This window comes from Bos mutus, chromosome 9 (assembly GCF_027580195.1).
Source record: "Bos mutus isolate GX-2022 chromosome 9, NWIPB_WYAK_1.1, whole genome shotgun sequence".
NCBI lineage: Eukaryota > Metazoa > Chordata > Mammalia > Artiodactyla > Bovidae > Bos > Bos mutus.
This window is the reverse complement of record NC_091625.1, coordinates 61472767-61484683: the sequence shown is the minus strand read 5'-3', so window position 1 is coordinate 61484683 and position 11917 is coordinate 61472767. Positions and strand designations below refer to the sequence as shown.

At 38.5% G+C, this 11917-nt stretch overlaps 1 protein-coding gene across 1 annotated transcript in view; it reads right to left on the bottom strand.

Annotated features, from left to right (window-relative positions):
- Positions 1 to 793: 793 nt before the first annotated feature.
- The window catches only part of RNGTT (RNA guanylyltransferase and 5'-phosphatase), a 241097-nt gene continuing 229973 nt past the window's right edge, over positions 794 to 11917 (bottom strand). Inside the window, exons 15-16 of the mRNA XM_005889293.3 lie at positions 3518 to 3641; positions 794 to 2022 (exon numbers count right to left, since the gene is read on the bottom strand). Coding sequence (XP_005889355.1) covers positions 1865 to 2022; positions 3518 to 3641 — 282 coding nt within the window. The 3' untranslated portion in view covers positions 794 to 1864. The remainder of the gene's footprint in view (positions 2023 to 3517; positions 3642 to 11917) is intronic.

The following is an 11917-nucleotide window of genomic DNA, read 5'->3' as shown; positions in this document are numbered from 1 at the left end:
AAGGCTTCTGCCTTTACACGAGCTTGGAAGAAAGCATCACACTGTGTGAAAAGAGCCACTAATCCTGGTGAAGCAGGTGTCAGACTATCAGGAGTTGCATAGGCTTTTCAGATCCATTTTGTACAAGACACCATGAAATCTTGACCAATTTCCACCTTTCAATAGTTGCAGCAGCAATCAGATGTTTTTATCCCTGTAGCACTCAAACACACAAAAGTACTCTAGGAAACAAACACTACAATGGCATTTTGAACAAATTCACATTACATAACTTGGGAACAATAAAGGGAGAAGCCCAAGCATGACTCCAGTATTTCATATAGAAAAGCATTGCAGGAGAAAACTTTGTTTAAAAACATTAAAACTCAAATGAATAGAAATACACTTTTGGTTAATCTGTGCTGTTTCATATAGAAATCCTATCAGATACTCAATCTACTAGGTGACTCGTTTGGATTTTCATGTCTCACTGTCTTAGTAGAAGAATGTACACTGCTGCCTATACTCACATATATATGCATTTACATATATAAAATCCAGATAATGAAAATTTGTTTTAAATACACATACTTAAAACCTGTACCCTAAAAATAAATACATTGGCCTCCAGTAAGCTAATTCTCAAGAGTTCCTTGACAAACCAATCAGAACACAGTTTCTCAACAATGGCACGTGACGAATTAGCCACTCTTTAAATCCATTATCTATCAGTAAATGTGTTAAAATTCAGATGTACAACCGAAATAGCATTCCCAGAATAGAAGATGAGAGAAAATTCTGGCTTTGAAAATAAATGTCTTGGCTTCCTTCATGTTTAGTTCCTACAGATGCCTAGTCTTTGCCTCTGCATTTGTCTAGCAGTGGGAGAGCATTTTCCAGGGACAGCATTCTCTTCCACTGATGTTACCTTCTATCAAAGGAGTCAGCTGGCATTTCCTTTGCAGTTTTGTATAAAGGAACTAATACAACATTGTGTATATACCTGATATCACTCCCATCATCACAGTGAGTTGTGTGTTTTAATGTAATTTACAATGCGCCGATACCACCGAGGTAGGGGAGAAGTAGCCCTGGCATTAAAAAAGCCTCCCAGAAGAACACCACACAGGGACTGGGCGGTGTATCTCCACGTTTTATGAAGTGACTCAAGACCACTGCCAGAGTGGACAGACTGGGTATGTCTGATACTGTAGTTCAAACCACAGACTAGATACACTTCCTTTAGAAAGAATGACATTCACAAGATGGAGCTTTACTTTTTTACTTTTACAGTTCCAAAACAACTTAAAATGATATAAACCAGACCAAGTTGTTTAATACAGTACAATATTTAACAACTTTGTCATTTGGTTTTGAATACCAGAATTTCAGAGATGTAGGAAATCCATGATAAATAATAGCAAGAATGTTTAATGCCACTGCCTAAATGTTTTAAAAGGAAAATCTATCATAGTTGAAATATAACTTCTAAAAAAGACAATGTTCTATGCACTCACAGTTCCAGATTGCTAACTTTATAAATTAAAGCAAAAGGTATCCATATATAAACAAGGCCTCTTTTTCATTGATTTTGATCTCATTTAAACCTTGAGATATTTCAATCTTCAGATTCCACAAGGTAAGGCTGAATTTATCAGATATAAATAAAATGTTTAAGTCCATGATGTATTGTAGCACTGAGGAAACAAAAACACCAAATATTTACAGACTGGCTACAATACTTTTTTTTTTTTTTAAGTCAAATGTGTATCAACATCAAGCCACACTCTTTTTTTTTTTTTAATTTCTCTGGTTGCAAAAAATGGGACAACAGCATTTTTTCTCACTCATCTTTCCTCTCAGTCCTGAAGTCAGAGGCAGGTCTTTAGGTCAAAGGTCTTTTGGGAGGTGGTGGAGGCATGAGCTCTGTGTCTGGGTCTGGATGATGCTTTCGCTTCTGTCCTTGAGAAGCTGCTGCACATCTGTCAATGAACTCGAAGAGCATCTCCTTGGTGACAGGGTTGGAGATACTGTTGCACACAGCTGTGGAGAAAGGGAGACACGTGTCTCATGTGAGGGTTCATGAAGGGAGCTGACTCGCCCCAGGGAGATGAAGACAGGAGAGGTTTCCATCCCAACAGGCTAGAACGTTCCATCTTGCCGACGTGGGTGACCTGCTGCGAATTAAACTGCTCCTCTCTCCCCCACCCCTGAAATGAGGGCATTGCTGGTGGCTTTTCATTTCTCGGCAGAGCCATGTGGCTTGTGGGATCTTAGTTCCCAGACCAGGGATGTATCCCACGTCCCCTGCATTGGAAGCAGTGGACCCCCAGCGAAGTCCCTCTAGTGGTTACTCTTCACTATTAATTCTAGAACAAAATGTTTAAGCAGTTGGGTTTAAGACTGTCTTCACCACAGTTTTCGATCCTTCCAAACAGTTTGTATTGCATATTGATCTCGTGCAATGCATCTCACTCCAGTCCATGTTAATACAGTTTCTAAAGAAAACACACCCTGTGTCCTCCAACCTTTCTCTCTCTCAGAGAGACGTGCACACTGGCACGTGTGTAACACAGCACACTAAGGCTCTGTTGTAGCTGGGAAAGCATATTTTTCTTTATTTTAGTAGCTTGTTTGAAGTAAGGTATTATAACAAAATGACTATTAAATAAACACCTTTTCTTATGTGATCAAAACTGTATTTACCTACTTGGTTTTAGAAAAAAAGACATGGGTTTAATTACTCCTCTTTTTTGAAATTAACTCATCCTGTCTGAACACAAATAGTTCTAACAAGAATCTTTTGAATGTATAAAAGTAACTTTTAAGCTGTAAAACTCAAACTGTCAATTTCTTTATTATCTCTTAAGCTTATCATCCCACCATCACACCTTCACTGACTGAGCACTTTTAAAGTTCACAATCCCATTAACCTTTAATCTTGGTTTGTTTGGTTTTTTTCCAATTCCACTAAAAGCTCAATCCAGAGTTGCCTGAAGTAGTAGTTTACCTTATAAAAATAATTAATGCATGCTGCTCCTCATGAAATAAGCTTACTACTCTGAATTCCCAAAGCAATCACACTGTACCCAGAGCACATCCTGAAGATAGCATACCAAATTCTACATTTTTTTTTTAAGCTTTTCATTGACTTTGTTCTCCATTGTTTGTAAAGCTATTTTAGGAGCTGGAAATTACATTCTCCCCTGCTAATTCTGTCTTTTACCATCTGGCAAACGATGGTTTTTAGCGTTTTGAACAGATCTGCAATTACCATGGTTTTTGTTATGGTTGTTGTTCAACAAATTCACCTTGTCCACAGCTCACCTTCTTGCCCTTTAAACTGCTCCCCTGAGCACCTGGCAGGAGCCCACAGGTTTAAAGAGGACTGGAGTCACAGGCACAGACCTGCCACAAGCCCTCTTCAGTCTGGATGACCTTCTCCCCTCTGAGCTGGACCGTGAAAGAGGTTCGTTCTAACACCTTACCTCTTTTGGGGGGTTTCATGTACCATCCACTGGGAGGCTGTCATACTCACCCATGGCAGTGTTGTAGGCATTAGGAAAACTTTTATCTGTTCTCTGTCTCATAAAGACCCAGCTGTTGTTCTCGAATTTGCATTCTATAATTTTGTTGTCATACTGTTTTAGCTCTTTTGTCACCTGTTTTAAAAGAGAATTGACGAAAATATTTAAGTCATTTGACAGGCTCTTGCCTCCATTACGTGACAGATGCATGAGGGGATGCCAAAAACACCTCGGTGGCCCGTCACATGGAGCTCTTTGTCACCTGAAGCGTCTAATCAAGCCCAAGGATGCGGTACTCACTCCCCTGCACACTTGCCGATTAATCTGACATCTTATAAATAGGAGTGAAACGGCTGCCAATATACAGCAGTTAAAGGAAGCTATGCAGAAACCAGCCACTCCTGAGCCAGGTGCAAATGTTACCACAGGGACCAGTGCCTCCAATACTGTCTGTGTCCCTCTGGCTTCAGAAACTGAGTATCTGCAAAGGTTCCAAAAACTTTCAGAAAGGTCCTGCCATCTAAATTCCTATGTCAGAACCTAAGAGATCCCCTTTACTGGTTAAGATAAAAAGTTACACACAAGAGAGGAGACATTAGGATCTGATTCAGGCAATGTGCATCTTAAATATTTTGCTTTTTAAGCAGTGATAATTAACCAAAAAGCTCATCTTTAGGCTGTTTATTTACCCTTTTCATCTCCAAAACAGTAGGAATTTAGAGATGAAGCTGCTTTTGATATTAGGTGGTGGATTTTTTTGGCTACTTCACCTCAGATGATTGAATATGGATTACAACTTACTCTATCAAAGCTAACAAGTATCCATGGCAACTGTAGAGGCTTTTAAAAGATACTTCATCGGGCTGTGAGGATGGTTTTCATAAATAGGAATCTAAGCTTATCTTTGCAGTTTTCAAATCAAATGCCAGTCATAGTAATATTTTAATTCTGTCCTCATCTTTCACAGCTAACAACTTTTCCTCACAATATGGAAGATTGCAATCAGTTAACTTCATTAGCATTATTTGAAAGGCTCTCCCTTTTCTACCCACGTATTCACTACCACCTAGGAATATAAAGAGAAGCAAATTTTTTAAAGATGCTGTCAATTCACAGAATAGGCAGTGCATGTTTTCATAAAAACTTTCAAATTGTAGTCCTTTTCCCTTCTTCAGTATTACAGCTGATTGGACTACTTGCATTTTCAACAAGTCTGACAGGACCAACACATTTCAGTGTGCTGGAACCAGACCTACCCAAGAAAATGATGTTCTACTTAGTAAACTTGAAAATTCATCCTCAAATATTCATTATTCTAATCTCAACTCCCCTACCTCCCTTCCGAGGGATCTACCTCCTTTTAATTTTGATACATGATCTCTATCCAACCTAGGCAACTTACTCGGGTACAGGAACCACTTACATTACACCAGAAGTAGGCTCTAACAGGTAGGTTGCTAAACCTTTCAGATTCTTCCTTTTCTAATTTCTTAAATGGGCAATGGAGCTTCTAAGGCACCGGGACACTGGAGCAATAACAAATGAAAGTGTCCGACACACAGTAGCCCACCAGTAGAATTCTTAATTGAATATAAAGTCAGGAAATGAAACATTACTTGTAAACTTTAAGAAAAACAAGCTAAGCAAATTCACTAAAGAAACCAAGATGACATGAAAAGATATACTTTGAAAGCACTTGTCAAGAAAATTATATCATACACATTTACAAGAATGGCTTGTTATCAATGTGCAGTCTGTACTTTTACTCACTGCTGATCACAGTACATCTTTATCACATAGCTTATCATTCTTGTGTTCCTAGCATCTGATTTGCTATAAATTATGTGTTGTTCAGTCTGACTATAGCGGTTGGGCTGTATTATTAAGTATCTGTTTGTATCTGTCCACATTAACACTCTGGGAAACAAGGCTTTCCAGAAAATGCAGGCACCTGCCACTATGCCAACCTAAATGTATTTCCATGTTCAAAAACAAGTACATTGCTGTTCATTCACCACACCAATAATATTCCCAAAACAGACACACTGTACTCATTTGGTCAGGTAATAAAATATATCTAACTGATAAACACAATACATCCCATATGTGTACAAAGACAGTTTTCACTAATGGTCAGATCAGAAGAATGACTGGCATACAGGGAAGGAGTTTAATTTTAGTATCTAAATTCTAATTGGTTACTATGACAATAATCATCCTCAGCCAATCATACATTATTATTTACTAAAACAGGATCTGGTTAGGCCTTTTATAATCAGCTCTGCTACCCTGTTTTGAGTTAATGAGAGGCTGCAAGTAATAAGAATAAAATATTTATAAATCAAGATTTTACATCTGTACCCATAATTACATTGGATTAATGAGATTTATTGGGGGTTTTTTTGGTGGGGGGATAAAATACAGTGTATTTTATACTGAAGAAAATATTTTTTTGCTTTCTTCTTGTCCATCTTATTGAGTACCACGCTTTTGATACCATTTAAATCTACCAATAATCTGGTGTTAAGAGATAGTCAGACGAAACCAGATCTAGTACCTCTGAAGATTTGAGATTAGCAGGTCAATGGAACAAAGGGCCCAAAACAGAAGAAGACAGAACCACAGCTGTTCTTCTCTGTATTTTTTTCTTTTTTTAAAGATGCAACATAGTTTAATCTCAAAAACATTATGCTGAGCAAAAAGAGCTGACACAAAGGAATATATACTGTGTGACTCCTTTATACAAATTTCAAGAACAGACAAAACAAATCTAAACTGATATAAATAAGAATAATGGTTGCCTGGAGTACGGATCCAAGTGGTAAGGGGACTGACAGCATAATAGTAGCATGTAGGAAATTTTAAGTGTGTTGGAAATGTTGTAGAGCATCATTAGGGTAGTTGTTACACAGATTAATATATTTTTTCAAAACTCATCAAATTGTTTAGCAAAATTTATGCATTGTATTGCATGTAAATTACACTTCTATTTTTTAATAGAATACTTTTTGTAACCTAAATGCTGGCCATGGTACCAAGTCACTAAAGGCAAACCATCAGTGTTGGCTGAACCAACCTGCACAGAGCAGACAGATGAGTTTCTGTCTCTAATGGTGGAGCGCAAGCCTTTAAAATTTACTGTCCCTGCTCTGTGAGAGCTGTTTTGTTATCAAGAGCTCATCTTCCTTTTCTAGAGAGACTACAAAGGGGAGAGGGATTTCTCTGAACTAATTGCTCTAGAGACACTACAAAATAACAAATATCCTTAGATTGAGAAGATACCAGTAAGCTGGGTTTTAACTTTTAATTCTGAAATACTTTTAGATCTACAGAAAAGTTGTAAAGATTGTATCAAGAGTTCCAGGATTCCCATCACCCTGCTTCTTCTAATGTTCATGTTTTGTATATCACAGAACAGTTATCAACTCTGAGAAGTTAACAATGATACAACACAATCGGCTAAAGTTGATTCAGACTTCATCATTTTTTCCACTTATGTCTTTATCTGCTCCAGGATCCAGTCCAGGCAGCTGCATTGTACTGTCACGTCTGCTTAGTCTCTTCTGACCTATGACAGCTTCTCAGACCCTTCGTGACACACTTGAAGACTGCTAGTTAGATATTTTGTAAAATGTTCCTCAGTCTGTGATTTTCTGATGTTTTCTCATGATCAGACTGAGGTTATAAATTTTGGGAAAGAATGCCAGAGAGATGATGTACCCTTCTCATTACATAATATCTAGGGGATAGATAAGATCTTGGGCTTCCCAAGAGGTGCAATACTAAAAAAAAATCCACCCACCAACGCAGGAGATGCAAGAGACGCAGGTTCGATCCCTGGGTTGGGAAGATCCCCTGGAGTAGGAAATAGCAACCCACTCTAGTATTCTTTGCCTGGAAAATTCCATGGATGGAGGAGTCTGGTGGGCCATAGTCCATGGGGTCACAACATGATTCCTTACTGGTGATGTAAACCCTGATCACCTGGTGAAGAAGGTACCAGCCAGGTTTCTTTACTGTAAAGCTAGCATACTCTATTAGCTATGAGGCACTGTGTCTAGCCCTGAACAAAGATAAGGGAATTCAGCCACTTGCTTGAAGGAAGGGTATCTAAGAATATGTGGGCATTTATTAAAAGTATCACAGAAATCAATACATTTCCTAGGAGAGAGACTTTGAGGCTATACAAATATCCCTTTTCTTCTTAAAAGTTTCACTCATTAATTGTAGCATTCATCCATGAATCATGCCTATGGCAATTATGACTGTGGTATTCTAACGGAATTTTCTACTTTCTCCATTCCTTATACATTTATTATCTGGATGTCTTCTGTAAAGAAGATTTGCTCTTCTCCCTCATTTATTTATTTGCATCAGTAAGAGCTCATGGATATTTATTCTATTCTTTGGCTTATCATAAACTATTTTCACTTCATTTTCTTGCTCAAATTGTTCTGGTTTTGGCCACTGGGAACTCTGTCGAGTTGGCGGCTGTCCACTTTTACTTACTTACGTAGTTTTAGTGTTTAGTCCCTGGCAACACAAGTACCACTCCAGTCTCATCTTTTATTTTCTTTGCCTCAGCTCTAGAGTCAGCCATGAATCGGTCAGCTCTAAAGTCATCCTCTACCAGGATTTTATAAGAAAAAATTTACTCTTCAGTAGTCCAGACTATGCTAAAAAAGTATTTACACACATCCCTTGCTTTGGTCAGAATTTAAAATTACTGAGAAAAAGAGAGGTAGGGGGAAAAGAGGAGTGAGTGTGAGAGAGAAAAAGAGTAACAGTGAGATATTCACATTAGAGAGAATAATATGAATATGAATATATGTTCATACTTAGATGTTTCCACCCCATCTTTTGTGAACTGCTATCTGGAGCTAAACTAAGTTGACCACTGTTTCTTTTCTGCACTTAAAACTCTACTCAAGCTCTAACTCTGTAGTGTAACAGAAGGTGAATTTTTAAAATATATTTCAAGGAGATGAAATCAGAGATCTTATTTCCATGTATGCAACTTTGGTATCTAATACTTATAAATGAAGGCAGAGAAAATAAAACAACAAAGAAATCGAAATGGAATTATAAAAGTTTTCCTTGTGATGTCAGAACAAGACAATCAGCTTAAATCTGAATCATTAGACAATCTTTTAGAACTACTACCTTATAGTAGGGCCTTGATATATTGCTTTTAGAAAGTGCATCTATCTATCAGAGGAAATAAAACTCTTGTACCCTTCCTAAAAATATGCTACACTTAACCACTTAAAAAAAAAAAGTTCCTCCATTAAAATCAATTTGTGTTTGTACTTTTATAATGAAGAACTACTGGGTAAATAACACACCTCACATTTGCTAAATTAGAAACATAGTAACAGGAAGTCTCTCTCTCTTGAATAGCAGGGTCTTCAAGCCCTCCAATCTGGAGTTCAGCAAATAGTAGCCAATTGGCTATTCAAAGTAGCCAACAAAAAGAAAGCAGCTAGAACTCAGTCTTATTTATCCCACTGCAGACAAGTCCAGGGTATGACATCACCACTAAACTACAGATTACTACCTCTTCATAAAATTAGAGTTAGTTACAGTTACTATTCAAAATACAATAAACCTTCATATAAAATAACTGGGCAGATAAAACAGCATGTTGCTGCTGCTGCTGCTAAGTCGCTTCAGTCGTGTCCGACTCTGTGTGACCCCACAGACGGAAGCCCACCAGGCTCCCCCATCCCTGGGATTCTCCAAGCAAGAACACTGGAGTGGGTTGCCATTTCCTTCTCCAATGCATGACAGTGAAAAGTGAAAGGGAAGTCGCTCAGTTGTGTCTGACTCTTAGCGACCCCATGGACTACAGCCTACCAGGCTCCTCCATCCATGGGATTTTCCAGGCAAGAGTACTGGAGTGGGGTGCCATTGCCTTAGTGATTGTTAGTAGATGCTGGAGTTAGGTATGACTTATTTTCTTCTCTGTGCTTTGCTGTATTGTCCGAACTGTCTACATAATGCATGCTTAACTTTCATAATTTTTCATGAAAAATTCCTAAAATAAACTATGTTTCATAAAAGATGGTAAACATGAGATTGTTTTTAATGTAGAAAAAAAGGTCAATTAAAAAAAGAAGTAAATCAAATTATGTCACCCCCTTATCAGGGGCTTCCCATTACAGAGCACTAAATGACATAGCTGCTGTTTATCTTTCTAGCTCTCATAAATTATCTTAGAGCATCCCACAACTTTTCCTCTATCTTGTTTATCATTATCTAATTATTTGTTTAGTATCTGTCCACCACCATGGTTAATAATTACTGTATACTTACTAGGTGTGGGGTACTTTCAAGTGCTTTACATGGATTCATTTATTTAACCCTCACAACAACTCTAGGAAGTATCACCCCTGTTTTTAAAGATAGGGAAGCAGAGGCAGAGAGGAGTTAAGTAATTTGATTAGAGACTCACAGTCAGTAAGAAGCAGAGAAACATTGCATCCCTATTAGGTTTTATTCTAATCTTAAAGGTTTTCACTCCATCCCTGTTAGGTTTTCATCCCAATCCCAAAGAAAGGCAATGGCGAAGAATGTTCAAACTACCGCACAATTGCACTCATTTCACATGGTAGCAAAGTAACGCTCAAAATTCTCCAAATGAGGCTTCAACAGTATGTGAACTGAGAACTTTCAGATGTTCAAGCTGGATCCAGAAAAGGCAGAGGAACCAGAGATCAAATTACCAACATCCGCTGGATCACAGAAAAAGCAAGAGAGTTCCAGAAAAACATCTACTTCTGCTTCACTGACTACACTAAAGCTCTATGACTGTGTGGATCACAACAAACTGTGTAAAATTCTTCAAGAGATGGGAATACCAGACCACCTGACCTGCCTCCTGAGAAATCTGTATGCAAGTCAAGAAGCAACAGTTAGAACCAGACATGGAACAACGGACTGGTTCCAAATTGGGAAAGAAGTATGTCAAGGCTATATATTGTCACCCTGCTTATTTAACTTATATGCAGAGAACATCATGTGAAATGCTGGACTGGATGAAGCACAAGCTGGAATCAAGACTGCAGGGAGAATTATCAATAAGCTCAGATATGCAGATGATATCACCCCTATGGCAGAAAGCAAAGAGGAACTAAAGAGCCTCTTGATGAAAGTAAAAGAGAAGAGTGAAAAAGCTGGCTTAAAACTCAATATTCAAAAAACGAAGATCATGGCAACCTGTCCCATCACTTCATGGCAAATAGATGGGAAAACAGTGGAAACAGTGACAGACTTTATTTTCTTGGGCTCCAAAATCACTGCAGATGGTGATTGCAGCCATAAAATCAAAAGACGCTTGCTCCCTGGAAGAAAAGCTATGACCAACTTAGACAGCATATTAAAAAGCAGAGATATTATTTTACCAACAAAGGTCTGTATAGTCAAAGCTATGGTTTTTCCAGTGGTCATGTACGGATGTGAGAGTTGGACCATAAAGAAATCTGAGTGCCGAAGAAGTGATGCTATTGAACTATGGTGCTGGAGAAGACTCTTGAGAGTCCCGTGAACTGCAAGGAGATCAAACAAGTCCATCCTAAAGGAAATCAGTCCTGAATTTTCATTGGAAGAACTGATGCTGAAGTTGAAGCTCCAATACATTGGCCAAAGAGCTGACTCACTGGAAAAGACCCTGATGCTGGGAAAGATTGAGGGCAGGAGGAGAAACGGAAGACAGAGAATGAGATGGTTTGATGGCATCACCGACTCGATGGACATGAGTTTCAGCAAGCTCTGGGAAACAGTGATGGACAGGGAAGCTTGGCGTGCTGCAATTCACGGGGTCGCAAAGAGTCGGACATGACTGAACAACTGAACTGGTTAGGTTTTACAATCTGAACATGAATCTAATGAGGTTTCAGATGCAGACACTGAAGCCCAGAGTATTTAAGTAACTTGTATAAGGATACAAGTTGTATCGAAATTCAAATTCTAGGCCTCTGTGAGTAAAAAACCTGTGACTTCCTTTCCCCTCAGAATCTAGCCTCCAGGTTGAAAATGTATCACAGGAGGCAAATGTAGACTGTACTTGAGAGAGATTTTACTTCTTGTGTAATAAACTGTAATTTAAGTAGTCATTTCCAAGGATTACATTCCACTTGGGAGAGCCTGTGGGTGGGAGGCAAAGTGATGTGTGACAGATGAAGGGCAGGAGAACATAACATGCTGGTTTGAACCAATCACGATGTCTATCAAGTTTCTTTTTTCTGCACTTTCCAAACGCCCGCCATGTTGACCTGCATCAATCTCTGCTGTTTGCTATTCTGGTTGCGTGAGCACGAACCACAAATCATAGCAAATTGCAGAATTTCTCAATCATTAAGAATTTACAATAGGTTAATTTTAAAATGGGCTGTACTTCACAGCTGCAAAGC